General features: G+C 47.6%; 1 protein-coding gene across 1 annotated transcript in view; it reads right to left on the minus strand.

Annotated features, from left to right (window-relative positions):
* MRPL52 (mitochondrial ribosomal protein L52) overlaps window positions 1-7,723 on the minus strand; it is a 30,252-nt gene extending 22,529 nt beyond the window's left edge. The window contains exon 1 of the mRNA XM_069238244.1: window positions 7,632-7,723. Coding sequence (XP_069094345.1) covers window positions 7,632-7,659 — 28 coding nt within the window. The 5' untranslated portion in view covers window positions 7,660-7,723. The remainder of the gene's footprint in view (window positions 1-7,631) is intronic.
* Window positions 7,724-14,997: the final 7,274 nt, after the last annotated feature.

Below are 14,997 nucleotides of genomic sequence, written 5' to 3' on the forward strand. Positions count from 1 at the left end.
GGATTGGGGAACTGGCACAGGGAGTCATATTCCTACTGGGGGGAGGGACACTTTACTGACTCTAGCAGAGAGTGACAGAGAAAAGGGTTCCCCCCTGGTGGACGTCCTGGATATAGAGTGTAGAGACATCCCAGAAGAGTATGGGTTGAGTGTCAGAGACAGGCAGATACTGTCTCACCAGTCTCAGGAGGGTGATGTAGAGTGCTTTTCCAAGGCTGAGTTACTGGATGGTTGGGTGAAGGGTACTGTGGTTAATACATGTGAAGGGCAGAGTGATGTAATTGCTGGAGAGCATATGTCTGGTCCTTATTTTACAGAGCTACGCCAACACCAGGTGGAGTGTGAGTTCTCTGACCCCAGGGAACTTACAATGGAGGCAGACTTCTGGGTGAGTACCAGAGAGTCTGAAGAGGCATTTGGGGGTGCTCCTGAAGGGAGTGCTCTAGGTGGTTCCCAACCGAGTGAGGTGGGAAAGGATTGTAGTGTCCCAGGTAGGTCCCAGGTCCTAGAGGGTTCCATGAGGGAACACCAGGAGGGAAGCCTAGCCTGTACCGTAGGGCCACCTTTTGAGGGAAGCCCTGCAGTGTCAGAAGAACTTGGGGGGGGGGGGGTGACTGTAGCCAGCATCCCAACAGTTCTGGTGTCTGGCAGTACCCCTCCTAGTGAGGGGGTGCAGAAGTCCAGACATAGGGTTGAGAGGGGGTTGCAGACCCCAGTGGAGGACCTTGAGAGTCAGGGGTCAGCTCTGAGAGCAGAGCCCCCCAGGAATGACCCAGGTGAAACAGCTTCTGGTTTGGGGGAAACCCAGACTCTGCCGGATGGGCAGAGGTCGGGAGACCTGCGCCAACCAGACTCTTGTGTGGCCCTTGGGGACAGTGTGTCCCTTGTGGGGGGTGAGAGTGCCCCCCCAGGAAGTCCTGGCATGCCAGGCAAAGATTCAACCTCAGGGTGGTGACCCTGGGTTGGATACCCAGGTTCAGAGGTTAAACTCTGGCCTGGTGGGAGGTAGGTGTGCCTCCCAAGAAGTCCTGCTGTGCCAGGCAATTGTCCAACCTCAGGGTGGTGACTCTGGGTTGGATGACCAGGTTCAGAGGTTAAACTCTGACCTGGTGGGGGGTAGGTGTGCCCCCCAGAAAGTCCTGGCGTGCCAGGCAATTGCCCAACCTCAGGGTGGTGACCCTGGGTTGGGGAACCAGGCTCAGAGGTTAAACCCTGACCTGGTGGGAGGTAGGTGTGCCTCCCTGGAAGTCCTGGCCTGCCAGGCAATGGTTCAACCTCAAGGTGGTGACTCTGGGTTGGCTAACCAGGTTCAGAGGATAAACTCTGACCTGTTGGGGGGTAGGTGTGCCCCCCAGAAAGTCCTGGTATGCCAGGCAATGGTTCAACCCCAGGGTGGTGACTCGGGTTGGATACCCAGGTTCAGAGGTTAACCTCTGACCTGGTGGGAGGTAGGTGTGCCTCCCAGGAAGCCCTGGTGTGCCAGGCAGTTGCCCAACCTCAGGGTGGTGACCCTAGGTTGGAGAACCAGGTTCAGAGGTTAAACTCTGACCTGGTGGAGGGTCAGTGTGCCCTCCAGGAAGTCCTGGCGTGCCAGGCAATTGTTCAACTTCAGGGTGGTGACTCTGAGTTGAATGGTCAGGTGCAGAGGTTAAACTCTGACCTGGTGGGGGGTAGGTGTGCCTCCCAGAAAGTCCTGGTTTGCCAGGCAGTGATCCAGTCTGAGGGTACAGACCCTGGGCTGGAAGACCAGGTTCAGGGTGTCCCCCCGGACCTGGAGGGAGGGGCTACTGATAACAGTGCCCCTACTATGTTGTCTTCTGAGGAGGCCACTCCTAGTTGGAGGGTGCTGGACCCCAGAAGGGAGGGCAGGGGGAGGGAAGCCTCACCCCGGGCCCTAGTCCAACCTGAAGGTACAGACCCCAGGTTGGAGGGCCAGTTGCAGGTTAATAGCCCTGCACTGGTGGAGGAATGGTACAGGGCGACTTCTATAAGCACCCTGACCATGTTGGACTCTGGGGGTACCGCTCCAGGAGGGAGGGTACAGAGCCCCAGAGGGTAGGACCAGGTTCAGGCTGTCATCCCTGACCTGGTGGAAGGGAGAGTGGTTAATGGGTGCCCAGCACCTGGGGCTACCGCCCCCCACTCTCCACAGCCACAGTGGTGGGAGAGCTTTGAGAGGCCTGGGGCCTGGCTCGCATCCCTGGCAGCTGTCAGTAATCACTGTGGCTTGCTGTTCGGGTGGACAGAGTTATCCCTGGGGAGGGGACAAGTGTCACACCCCGGGGGTAGAGTGGGCAACACCACTGTGTTGGTCATGGTGGTACTATCCTGCTCCTGGGATACATCTGTGAGCAAAGTAAGGTTAGGTGCTGCACAGATGGGATCCGCAGGTAAGGAGAAAGGTTCCCCATGGGTTGGCTTAGTGGGCCCTGAGAGTATGGACAGAGGGATCCAATTAGAGTCAGGAAGGCGAAGAACTGGAGCATGCCCCTGCTGTTGTGGGCCTGGGTCCTTGTTCTGTCGCCTCAAACAGGGAAGTACATCAGGATAGTGATTGTTCTCCCCTGGCTTTAGGCTGGTAGGGGGTCATGTTGGACCTGGCTTTTTGACAGGGTCATCCCCAAACTTTTTGCCTCCTTCCTCCTATTTTTTCTGACCTGTTGTTGTTGGCTTTTGACCTCTGGGCACTTTACCACTGCTAACCAGTGCTAAAGTGCATATGCTCTCTGTGTAAATTGTACTATTGATTGGTTTATCCATGATTGACTATTTAATTTACTTGTAAGTCCCTAGTAGAGTGCACTACATGTGCCTAGGGCATGTAGATTAAATGCTACTAGTGGGCCTGCAGCACTGGTTGTGCCACCCACCTCAGTAGCCCCTTAACCCTGGCTCAGGCCTGCCATTGCAAGGCCTGTGGGTGCAGTTTCACTGCCACTTCGACTTGCCATTTAAAAGTACTTGCCAAGCCTAGAACTCCCCTTTTTCTACATATAAGTCATCCCTAATGTGTGCCCTAGGTAACCCCTAGAGCAGGGTGCTATGTAGGTAAAAGGCAGGACATGTACCTGTGTAGTTATATGTCCTGGTAGTGTAAAACTCCAAAATTTGTTTTTACACTACTGTGAGGCCTGCTCCCCTCATAGGCTAACATTGGGGCTGCCCTCATACACTGTTGAAGTGGCAGCTGCTGATCTGAAAGGAGCAGGAAGGTCATCTTTAGTATGGCCAGAATGGTAATATAAAGTCCTGCTGACTGGTGAAGTCGGATTTAATATTACTATTCTAGAAATGCCACTTTTAGAAAGTGAGCATTTCTTTGCACTAAAATCTTGTTGTGCCCTTCAATCCACGTCTGGCTAGGTTTAGTTGATAGCTCCTTGTGCATTCACTCAGACACACCCCAAACACAGGGTACTCAGCCTCACTTGCATACATCTGCATTTTGAATGGGTCTTCCTGGGCTGGGAGGGTGGAGGGCCTACCCTCACACAAAGGACTGCCACACCCCCTACTGGGACTCTGGCAGACAGGATTGAACTGAAAGGGGGCTTGGTGCATTTCTTAGACACTCTTTGAAGTCCCCCCCACTTCAAAGGCACAACTTAGTATAAAACAGGGCCTCTGCCCTACCTCATCAGACACTTGCTGGAGAAGAAACCTGAACCAGAAACTACATCCTGCCAAGAAGAACTGCCTGGCTGCTCAAAGGACTCACCTGTCTGCTTTTCTACAAAGGACTGCTGCCTTGCTGTTGGCCTGCTGCCTTGCTGAACTCTTGTCTGGCTGTAAAAGTGCTCTCCAAGGGCTTGGATAGAGCTTGCCTCCTGTTCCCTGAAGTCTCAGGACCAAAAAGACTTCTCTCTTCCTCTTGGACGCTCCGTGCGCCGAAATTTTCGACGCACACCCGACTTCCCGGGAGAAATCGACGCGACGCCTGCCGTGAGATCGACACTTTGACGCACGGCCTCGCAAGGACAACGCCGCCCGACTTCCCAGGAGAAATTGACGCGACGCCTGCCGTGAGATCGAAACTTCGACGGGCAGCCCCGCAGAACGACGCGCAGCCGGAAAACAAGCAGGAAAATCCACGCACAGACCCGGGACATCTGGTACTCCCCGCGAACCACAGAAAGAGACTGTCGGCGCGCCGGAAAACGACGCACGACTCCCCGCGTGGAAAATAACGACGGAAGTCCGTGTGTGCTGAGGAGAAATCGACGCACACACCAGTTTTCCACGTACCTCTTCTCCTGTGGCCCTCTGAGGAGATTTTCCACCAGAAACCAGGTACTTTGTGTTTGAAAGAGACTTTGTTTACTTTCTAAAGACTTAAGACACTTTATATCACTTTTCAGTGATATCTTTACAAATTCATATTGCAACTTTGATCATTTTGACCTGAAGATACCCAGATAAATATTATATATTTTTCTAAACACTGTGTGGTGTATTTTTGTGGTGGTATACTATGGTGTTGTATGATTTATTGCACAAATGCTTTACACATTGCCTTCTAAGTTAAGCCTGACTGCTCGTGCCAAGCTACTGGAGGGTGAGCACAGGCTGATTTTGGATTGTGTGTGACTTACCCTGACTAGCGTGAGGGTTCTTGCTTGGACAGAGGGCAACCTGTCTGCCAACCAAAAACCCTATTTTTTTAGGAGGTGTTTTTATAAGGAGACATTCAATTTAGTTTCCTCATGGCGTGCAGAGGGACCCAGATTACCATTTCTTGTTTATTTTTGCTGTTGTCGGAATACAATTTCTCAGCAATCCCATTTTGTTAAGGGATTCTTTTTTTTTTTTAAATTGAAGTGAACAGGGTAACCTTAGCATAAACATATCACTAAATGCATTACCATATTTTCAGCGATGCAAAAGACAATAAAATTCAGAACTGCTAACAAGGAACAAAGCCAGAGATTAGTAGTTTTGGTTGTGCTGCAATTAGTTTAGAAAGAGTTTCCGTTGCTGTGCATTGGTTTCTATTTTCTCATGCAATTTAATCTATATTCAGGGGTGCTTGATAGCCGCAGCCACCCTAATTCAGCTGCAGTGGAGAGTATACCTTTCACCCCCTAATTTGCTCAAAGATTTGGGTATCATTTTCATGGGTGATTCCTTCATAGCCGCCCAGCGCTGCTAATGATGCGGCTGCTTATCGGGCATCCTTTCCCCACCTTTGCAAAGTCCTGGCGGGGTGAAGGGGTGGTGGTAGAAGTAGCATAACCTGCCGAAAAACATTGGCTGTAGTTTTGCTTCCCATAGACTTTCCCAAGGGTGAAGGAGAACTGAACTGGGTTGTGCTATTCCGCCTTCTCTCGCCCTGGGACGAGGCAAGAAGGTGTGGATAATACTTCCCCCTTGTAGATGCCAATTCAGGGGAGTTCAGGGAGAAGATGGGCTAGGTTATGGTACTAAAAATGCACCCTGGTTCTTGGTCAAGGCAGGGTAATATGGTGGAAAAATAGCTCCCTCCCCGGGACATGAGCAATCCTGGTGGACGAGGGTGATTACAAGCACTTGTTGACCTTAGGCAAGGTGGAGGGAAACCTTGAATTCAGCCCTCCTTCGCCGTTGGGCAAGGAACGGCTGGGAAAACTATACTACTTCCCTTGACTTGGGTTACCTTCCCACACTTGACACTGTAGAGCGAACAATTTAATTAACACCTCAGCCTCCGCACACACACTTGGGCATGGTGCTGCAGCTTACTTCACTCACACGTAACAATACAGAGCATGTGAATGAACCAATAAGGCGCGCCCAACCATGAGTAAGGCAGGGTCAACAAGTAGTTTCATTATGGCAGAAACTAGAAAGTACATAGGAAAGCCTGCTACCCTGCCATATTCTCTTTCCACTTATGATGACAATGTCACCCATGCAGGAAATAGAACCTCCTTTCTCCAGCAATCCAAACTATACCTCTATTTACAAAGTCACGGAGTGACACAAATAATAGTAAATAAGTGAAACAACCAATATACAACATCACTCATACCACATGCACACAATATTATATACAAAAGAAATTATTTTTAACAAAATACATATAATAAATTATAGATTTATATGCATGTACACAAAAAGTTATACAATCCAATGTAACAATACTCCAATACAGTACTGTTTGTTTTATAATGTATTTGAGAAGATTTAATAAAATATGGATGAAATTATTGTATTTTTTTATGTAATGACATTTATTATTATAAAGGTTGTGATATTATTTTAGCTTTGGATTGGACATATAGCCATTAAATAATTGTTGACATACATTACAAGGTAAATATTGTTGAAATTGTGATTCTTTGTAGTTTATTTATATACAAAGTGTAATTTTAGGGTTTCCTCTTATTTCTATTTCAGCTGCAACCTTTGTACTTCAAGACCAGAGATGGAGGACAGCATTGCCCAGCCGAAATCCTGTCGGTCTGACCTTTCAGCGGCTGTCCTATTAATTTCCCAGCTAATCAAAAACAATAAGCACAATGAGAAAGTGTAGTTGCTTTTTTTTAAAACGTTCTTTTTAGACTTTCCCCTGTTGATTTTTCTTATATTTCATCCTGAGAAACATTTTGTACTAGGAGATTGAGATTTCAGAACAGGACTAATCTGCCTTCTGATGAATCCAATAGGACTTCTTCCAGTGCAGGCTGGAATTGTCGTTAACCTGTCAAAAGGGAACTCGCCCCCAATCCTAGTCCTCAAATAATTTCTTATGCAGACGCCCAACATACATAATCTTTTCTATATGCATGTTTAGTAAACAAAGTGAATAACATTCTTCGCTTAAAGTCAGGTTATTACATTCTTGAAATTATGCCAAGCATCTTGACTACCCTCATTAACCGCATATACATTTGGAAAAACGTCTCCGCGGGTGCATATGTGTCACGTTTTTTCAGACCCACACTAATCCTGTACATTTTCTTCCTCTTTTTTTTAACAAGTTGCGTTAGACTATTTCTATTTGGACATTACAACGTTTATTTTAATAACATTTCAACGAGAAGTATCAACCAACCACAAACTTTACAAAGAGCCGCGTAAATGCGCAGCGCCTCTACCAAAACCCAAATAAACTAAACCAGGATCCTGTAAAAATGACTCCCGAGAAAAGTACGATCTGCCTCCAAACACTATCGAATCGACTGCATGTAGCACGCGACTACTTTTCAGTTTAGAATTACAGCATTAAAATAGGAAATACCGTTTTCAGAATGCAATGTTCTGCCGCCTGAAAAGCCATTACTGGCTACAGGTGCATCAACCCATTGATATGGTAATGCCATAAATGTATCAATATGACCTTGGTCCTCCAGTCGGTGGACTAAACTGAATATTCGATCTGAATTATTAATAGATGTGGAAATATTTGTAGCGAAATATGTAAAGTAATGGGGACAAACCGCATGAGCCCAGCAAAGGCTCTGTGTAATGAAGAAAGAACTGGAACCTAGAATAAAAGAAACCCACTGGAAGCAGAACACCATGACTGAATCGAAATGTGGGACTTGCATGCAACAAAGAGACAAGTAACATGAATATTGCGCGGACCATCAGATGTGAAACCGGATAAACATCTCCTCTCCACCCTCAAACCTTCAACTTGTGTTCCTCACCCAGCCTTGCAGCTACGGCCGCCGCCATTACAATGTGAAAATCCGGAAACTCTAGCCCGCCCCATAGTTGAAATAGAAACAGTACAAAGAGAAATTTCTGTCAGTGTGTGACCGACTCAAAATGGCCGCCAGACACCGTGGCCACAAATGTCTTCCGAGAGTCCGGAATTAATGTGAATACAGCGATAAACGTACAGTGAAGAATAACAAGCATTTGCTCGAGTTCGAGCTATTAGCGTTGTAAATTCCTAACTGGGCTTTTCTTTCCACATACATTGAAAATGAAAAGTAAAACAGTTGACATAAGCAAGTCAATTAAAAGCGCCACGGCAGCCCCGTGCACGAAGGAGAGACACAATAGGAAAAATACATTTACTAACAGTCAAGCATATCGGTAAACGTGCAATTATCTATGTAACAGGGTGGGTGGCAAAGGCAGTAACAAAACTGCCCCAAGGAGGAACAAAGGTAAAGCATTTACCAATGATAACAGGATTTTTAAAAGGCAAGGCCATGAATGAGTGATAGTGATGGGCATGCATGGACGTGGTTAAAAGCCCACAGATAAATTACAACAGTCAGAGCGCTTGCGAGCTCGACACAAAATACTCCAAATTTACAAATCCAGGTTGTGCAAGGAGACACACATTTTGGGGTGGGTGTGGGGAAGGCTAGCACTTCCAACAATTAGGTGGATCAAACATTTAAAGCAATGCTATCCTCATAACCAATTTGAAAAAAAGGAAGGGGAATTGTGCATTGACACATATTGATCAAACTTGATACAATAAGAACAAAAATATTCTTGTAGATTTGATATTGTTCATAGGCCCCTGAAGGTGATCTTTGAAAAGTAGATTGAAAGCAATGACAACTTAAAAATAGCTTTCATAGAATGTAATCCAAAGCGTGTCAGATGAGTTTTCACGAAATTACTTCAAGACCACAACACGTTTTGTCAATTAGCTGATTACTTCTGTAGCAGGACAAAGTGCTTGTGAAATAACTATAAGTGCAAGCCAAGGAACATTCTCCTGGCCAATTGTTGACTAAAGGCACAGTTATAGTTTATACATTGAGCTACTGAAAAAATATTCTTGTTTGAGTCTGCTCTTATGTACAGGTGTCAAAATATTAGGCTTAGCGGGTTACCACACGGTAATCTGGGGTTGTATTGTAGGAAACTGGCATGGTGTGTGGTGAGCACCTATGGTGTTATCACCTTATACTAGGTCCAGTTATCCCCTATTAGTGAGGTGTTGGCAGTGTCTAGGAAGTCAGGGCTCTCTAGCGGTAGCTGTGGATGAGCAGCCAACACTTATTTAGGAGACATGCAAAGCTTATGCAATACCACTGCAGTCACAGAGCACTTACACACATGAAAGAACCACACAGTGTTACAAAAATAAAGGTACTTTATTATAGTAACACAATTACTAAAATACTGAATAGACAATACTCCAATAGGAGATCAATAAACACACTAGTATGTACACATTAGAAGTCAGAAAGAAGCATAGAAAGCAATAGCAAATAGTAAAAACAATAGAAAATAGTGAAGGCTGTGGGGGAAAACAAACCATGTACTAAAAGAAGAGTGGCCAGGGCACACCAATAGCATGAATCCTGATAATGTTCAAGAATAAGTAGAAAGTTCGTTCTTGGAAGATGATGTGTAGATATTTATTATAAGTGCAGGTAGAAAATGGAAATCTCAATCAAAAGACTGCGTTGTACAAAATGACCATGTGTCCAGAGCAGCCAGATGGTGATAAATGGTCAAAGTTACAATAGGATGTTCGAATGTAACAATAAGTCCATACAGCAAAACAGCCAACACATGTTTCGTCTTCAAGACTTTGTCAAGGCTTCAGATGTATATAAAACATTATATGTAAACACGAAAGGTACATAGATCAAGCTGCTGGTAGTCATGAGTCCTTGGGAGAAATCAAATAGTATAGGCAAATGATGGCCATGATAAGCCTCAAGTATTTGTGGAGCGAATATACCCGTGCCGTGTGCGTCGGGGTTTTGGCAGAGTGTAACACTCATTTCTCAGGCCCCAGACTCTCACTATGAGAGTCTCACCTTCCAAGAGCTTAGGGAGAGATGTGCCAGTAGCAAACTGAAAACAGGGAGAAATCCCAATAAAAGTCTGCTTCTTGGCTCACTTCTTCAAGCTGACCAGGACAGTTCTGGCTGCCAGGAGGAGGAAGAAGTAGAAACTGACCCTCCAGTCCTAGACAGGGTAGATTTAGGCCACAATAGGGTGGGTCAGGTGGAACCTGGGTGTAGTGTGGAGGCGCACCAAACATCCAGGAAACGAAGTTGGAAAAAGACGAAACGTTTATTTATCCAAATAAACCCATGACACTGAGCCAAACGGAAAATCAGACTTGTCTGGTCGCCAGCTCGGCAGGAATGCTGCTCACCACCATGACAACCCCAACCTTCCAGGATGTCCCCATGTCATGGAAGAAAATACCAAGAAGAGATACACAACAAGTACAAACTTTTATGCTTGTAATATCCTAATGGATAACTCTAATACAGTACTACACACCTTCACCTTCCTTCTTTTACAAAAACAAAAAATAAAAATACCTTCCTAAGTGCACACTAAGTAAGATCATTAGTCAACAATTTAGTCAGCAACATAATAGGCCTTTGTAAGCGAGAACGTTTGACAGCTTTTGTTGCTTCCGCTGTTGAAGGATTACACACTGTTAGGTCATTATTACTGGTGGTACAATTGTTGCTTTGAACACTCATCTTCTCTTCAAATAAAGGCACATTTACATCTGTGCTCAACATAGAATCTTACTCTTCCTTATCATTAGAACGTTTCTAAATAAATCTTTGCTTGCTGTGCAGTGATAGGTATCATTCTGTTCTTACTCCACCAGCCCTTACCAGAAAGTAACACAGCACTCTTCCCAAGTTTAATTATTTTAAGAGGCTCATAAAATTTAGACTCCCCTTTCAAGACCCTTGTGTTTTTTTTTAAATATAGCCCAACCACCGTCTAGGAATTCAATCTCTTTCATATGTTTTGACTTGTCAAAGTATTTTTTGTAACAACTGCTTACCTTCAACCTTTTTCTTTGATTTCTACCCTTGACAAAAATTACATTTCCTTACCTTTACATATCCAATTAGGGCCGAATTTCACATATGGCTTGCGACCTCTAAGTGGAGAAAAAAGTGAAACATCCGTAGTTGTGTGAGGTGTGGCATGATAAGCCCATATATTTTCTTTTAAATAACTCAAAACATCCATACTTGATGACAATGCTGTCTGAATTCCCTCTTACAAAAAACGATTTGCCCTTTCTACTAGTCCATTAGCTGTAGGACTATATAAAGCTACCTGAAAGTGTTTAACATCGTATGATTACATGAATTATTGCATGTCCTTTGATAAAAAATGAGAGCCATTATCTGTGACTAGTTCTTTTCATGACCTTCCATGAAAAATACCTTCTTAAGAAAGTTAATCACATTTTTGGATTGGGTAGAATCCACAAAATCAAAATAAATCCATTTAGGAAAATAATCAATTAGGACTAACATATACTGACTTCCATGAGGTAACATTTGGAATGCCCCCGAGAAATCTATTGCCACTTTGTGCAAATGACCTTTTGGTAATGTAACTGGAGTTAATTGTTTCTCTCTGGTTACCCAACATTTGCTGGAAACCATGCATTGAGGACAAAGATCAACAGAAGATCTCACTTCTGAATCCATTTTAGGCCACCAATAAAACTGTCTCAACCTCTTATAAGGGGCTGAAACCCTTAGATGACCTATATGTGAAATTTCCACAATCTTAGACCTAATATTTCCCTCACACATAAGTTCTGATGATACTTGTTCAAAACTTTGCAACTCTCCTTCCACCTTCCTTAGCCATCCTTCTTTTATGTATTTCAAAACTTTTCCTAATACAGCATCTTTTTCCATGGCAGTTTCCCAGTCTTTTTCAGAAAGTTGCCCATCAGCACCTTTTAAAGCATCAACCATCCCTACAACACATTGAGGTGGTCATTATGACATTGGCAGTGACTGTTAAAATGGCGGTAATACCGCCAACAGGCTGGCGGTAATTACTGCCAAATTAAGACCACAGTGGTGATAACTCCCATAGACAGCCAATGTACCACACCAACTGCCAGGGCGTTAACACCATGCACCACGGCGGTAGCCATCAATAGCCAGGCGGAAGACAAGGTACCGCCCACCATATCATGACACAACAAACCGCCACGATTTCCTGGGGCAGTAGCAACGCCATAAAAAGCCTGGCGGAAACAGAACAGAGAAGACCAAAGACTCACTGACAGAAACAGAAAAGATCAACCCCGCCATGGAACTGGAACTTGCCCACTGGTTCTGGAGGGGGGTCCATGCCCATTTCTCTGTGCTGGGGAGTGCATGGTCACAGTCTCTGCGGTGGGGAACTTGCCCACTGGTTCTGGAGGGGTCTCCTTGTACATCAGTCCCTGGAGGGTGGCCTACATGCCTTCTGCTGGAGGTGAGGGCTGCTGTGCCTCAGCAGGGGATGAGGGCCCTGTGCCCACTGGTGGTGGTGGTGGTGTTGGTACCCTGCCAGCCTCTGCAGGAGGTGAGGGCTGCTGTGTCTCAGCTGGGGAAGGTGCCTCCTGGGCAGCCTCTGCTGGAGGTGAAGGCTGCTGTGTCTCAGCAGGGGATGAGGGCCCCATGCCCACTGGTGGTAGTGGTGTTGGAACCCTGCCAGCCTATGCACGAGATGAGGGCTGCTGGGGAAGGTGCCTCCTGGGCAGCCTCTGCTGGAAGTGAGGGCTGCTGTGTCCCAGAAGGGGATGAGGGCATGCCCACTGGTTTTAGTGGTGTTGGTACCCTGTCAGCCTCTGCAGGAGGTGAGGGCTGCTGTGTCTCAGCTGAAGGTGAGGGCTTCTTCCCTTTCCTGACTGGTGGAGTGGGATCCTTCCCTTTCCTGTCTGGTGGAGTGGGATCCTTCCCTTTCAGTGTCTTGCCTCCTCGACTAGGAGGTGCCTCTACTGTCCCCGTGGACTGTTTGGCTGAGGTGCTGGGCTGGATCGTTGGGACCTTGCTCCAATAGGCAAGACATGGGGGGAAGGAAGAGGCCAAGTTGGGCAAGGAAAAGCTTCTTAGGGACGGTGGGGCGGGAGGAGGGATGGGAGTGGAGGTTGAGGGAGTAGTTGTTGGAGGAGTACGTCTGCTGGACTTGGGTGCAGGTGCATGGCCAGTGTGCTGATGTGAGGTGGATGGCTGATGGGTGTCTGAGTGACTGCATTTGTGTCCTTTAAGGTGGGGGAACAGACAGGGTGGGAGAGGACACAGGGGACGTGTAGATGGATGTTGTGGAGGTGTCTGCTAGTGAGGTGTGTGCTGCTCGGTGTGGTGATGCTGGTGGTGGCTGCTGAAGCAGTGCATGCAGGTGTGAGTGTGGACGTGACTGTAAGGGAGGTGGAGGAGGAGGAGGAGGGGGAGACAGTGGAGGCAGTGGATGTGTATGTATGTGAAACTGTCTTTTGTTTGTATGAGTGCCTGTGGACTGAAGTGTGGTGCCTGTGTTTGACTGTGCCACTCTTATGCTCGTCTGTATGTGTGCATGGGATGGGTTGGAGTTGAGGAGACTGGGACTGGGAAGTGGTAGTTGGAGGGGGGACGGTAGGAACAGGGACAATGGCTGCCATCAGAGAGAAGGCCGGAGCCTGAATCGATCTCTGTTGGGCCGCCAATCCACCGTGGATACCCTCCAGGATGCATTGCATTGCTGCATCTGAGATGCCAGCCCCTGGATGGCATTTACAATGGTTGGCTGCCCTGCAGAAATTGATTTGAGGAGGTCAATAGCCTCTTCACTCAGGGCAGAAGGGCTCACTTGGGCAGGGCCTGAGGTGCCTGGGGCAAAGGAGATGCCCACCCTCCTGGGTGCGCGGGCAACTCACTGAGGGGCTACTGGGAGGGCGGTGCTGGTATGGGTGTGGCGGCTGTACCTGCAGCTGTGGTGGTCACAGAGGTGTCCGCCACCATCAGGGAGCTTCCATCGGAGGAGGAATCAGAGTCTGTGTTGTCACCTCCTGTCTCTGCCTTGGTGCTCCCCTCGCCCTCCGTCCCACTGGTTCCCTTGGCGCTGGTGGACTCTGCCTCCTGGGGGCTGTGGGATGCTGCTCCCTCTGTTGCTAGTGCCCCTGCTCCTCCACCAGATGATGCTAATGCACACATTAACAGGATGACAGAAAGAAAAAGTGGGGGGCGGGAGAGTAAGGGAGCACTGGGTCAATTAAAGCACCAAGACCACATTTGGCATACACAGTACCGTTACACACAGGGATCAGGATTGAGCACTATGCATTGCACTGGTATTCAATTGGCTATATGCCACAGCAAGACGAGGGCCAATCACCGCAACTGCACCCCTCCTGGAACCCACAAACCCCTGACTGACATGGAATGCAACCGAGCTAGGTTACCTGCATTTGCTATAAACCCATTACCCTTGAGCTGGATCATGCAGCAATGTCTGTCCTGGCATTAAGAGTCACCCACTAACTCACACCCAGCACCCGATCCCATGCCACCTTCCAAATATTGTAGCAACATCCACTCTACTCACCCCCATCCATCTCTGGGCAGGCCACATCCAGTATGCAGGCCATCAGGGGGGTCAGGTTCCGATGGGCACCCCTTCCTTGTTGGGAGGCCATCCCCAGCTGGGCCCCGCGGTCTTCCGTGCCCTGCGTCTCAGGTCCTCCCACCGTTTCCTGCAGTGGGTGCTCCGCCTGCTGTACACCCCCAGGGTCTGCACGTCCTTGGCAATGGCACGCCACAATCCCTTCTTTTGATGGACGCTGACCTGTAGAGGTAATACAGACAGGAGGACAGCATTACAGATTCAATCCAGTCTGCCACACATATGGCCCACAAATCCCGTTTCCTCCATTGGCACACACATTGCCCGGAGCCCACCATGTACAGTACCACCAGACATCCACCCCTCCCAAATGACACAATGCCTGCACACACATCTCCATGCAACCTTCAACATGCATCGTGCCCTAGGACCCCATCCACCAAGCGCTCCAGCTCCATCAAAGTGAAGGCAGGGGCCCTTTCCCCGGTCACATGGGCCATGATAGGTTCCAGACACAGGTCACAGCAGCACATGCAGTGTAGCTGTTGTCCTGTGGAAAGTCACTGATCCCCACTGGGCACTGAACTCCATAGAGCCCCATATTAGCCAATGAGCAATTGCACGGCAGTGCAAGACCACCTTCCGCCACGGCGCCCAATGTTGGCAGAGTTACCCCACTTACACCTGCCCCTAGATACAGGACAGGCGGTCGCCATTTCA

Source organism: Pleurodeles waltl, chromosome 6 (assembly GCF_031143425.1).
Source record: "Pleurodeles waltl isolate 20211129_DDA chromosome 6, aPleWal1.hap1.20221129, whole genome shotgun sequence".
Taxonomy (NCBI): domain Eukaryota; kingdom Metazoa; phylum Chordata; class Amphibia; order Caudata; family Salamandridae; genus Pleurodeles; species Pleurodeles waltl.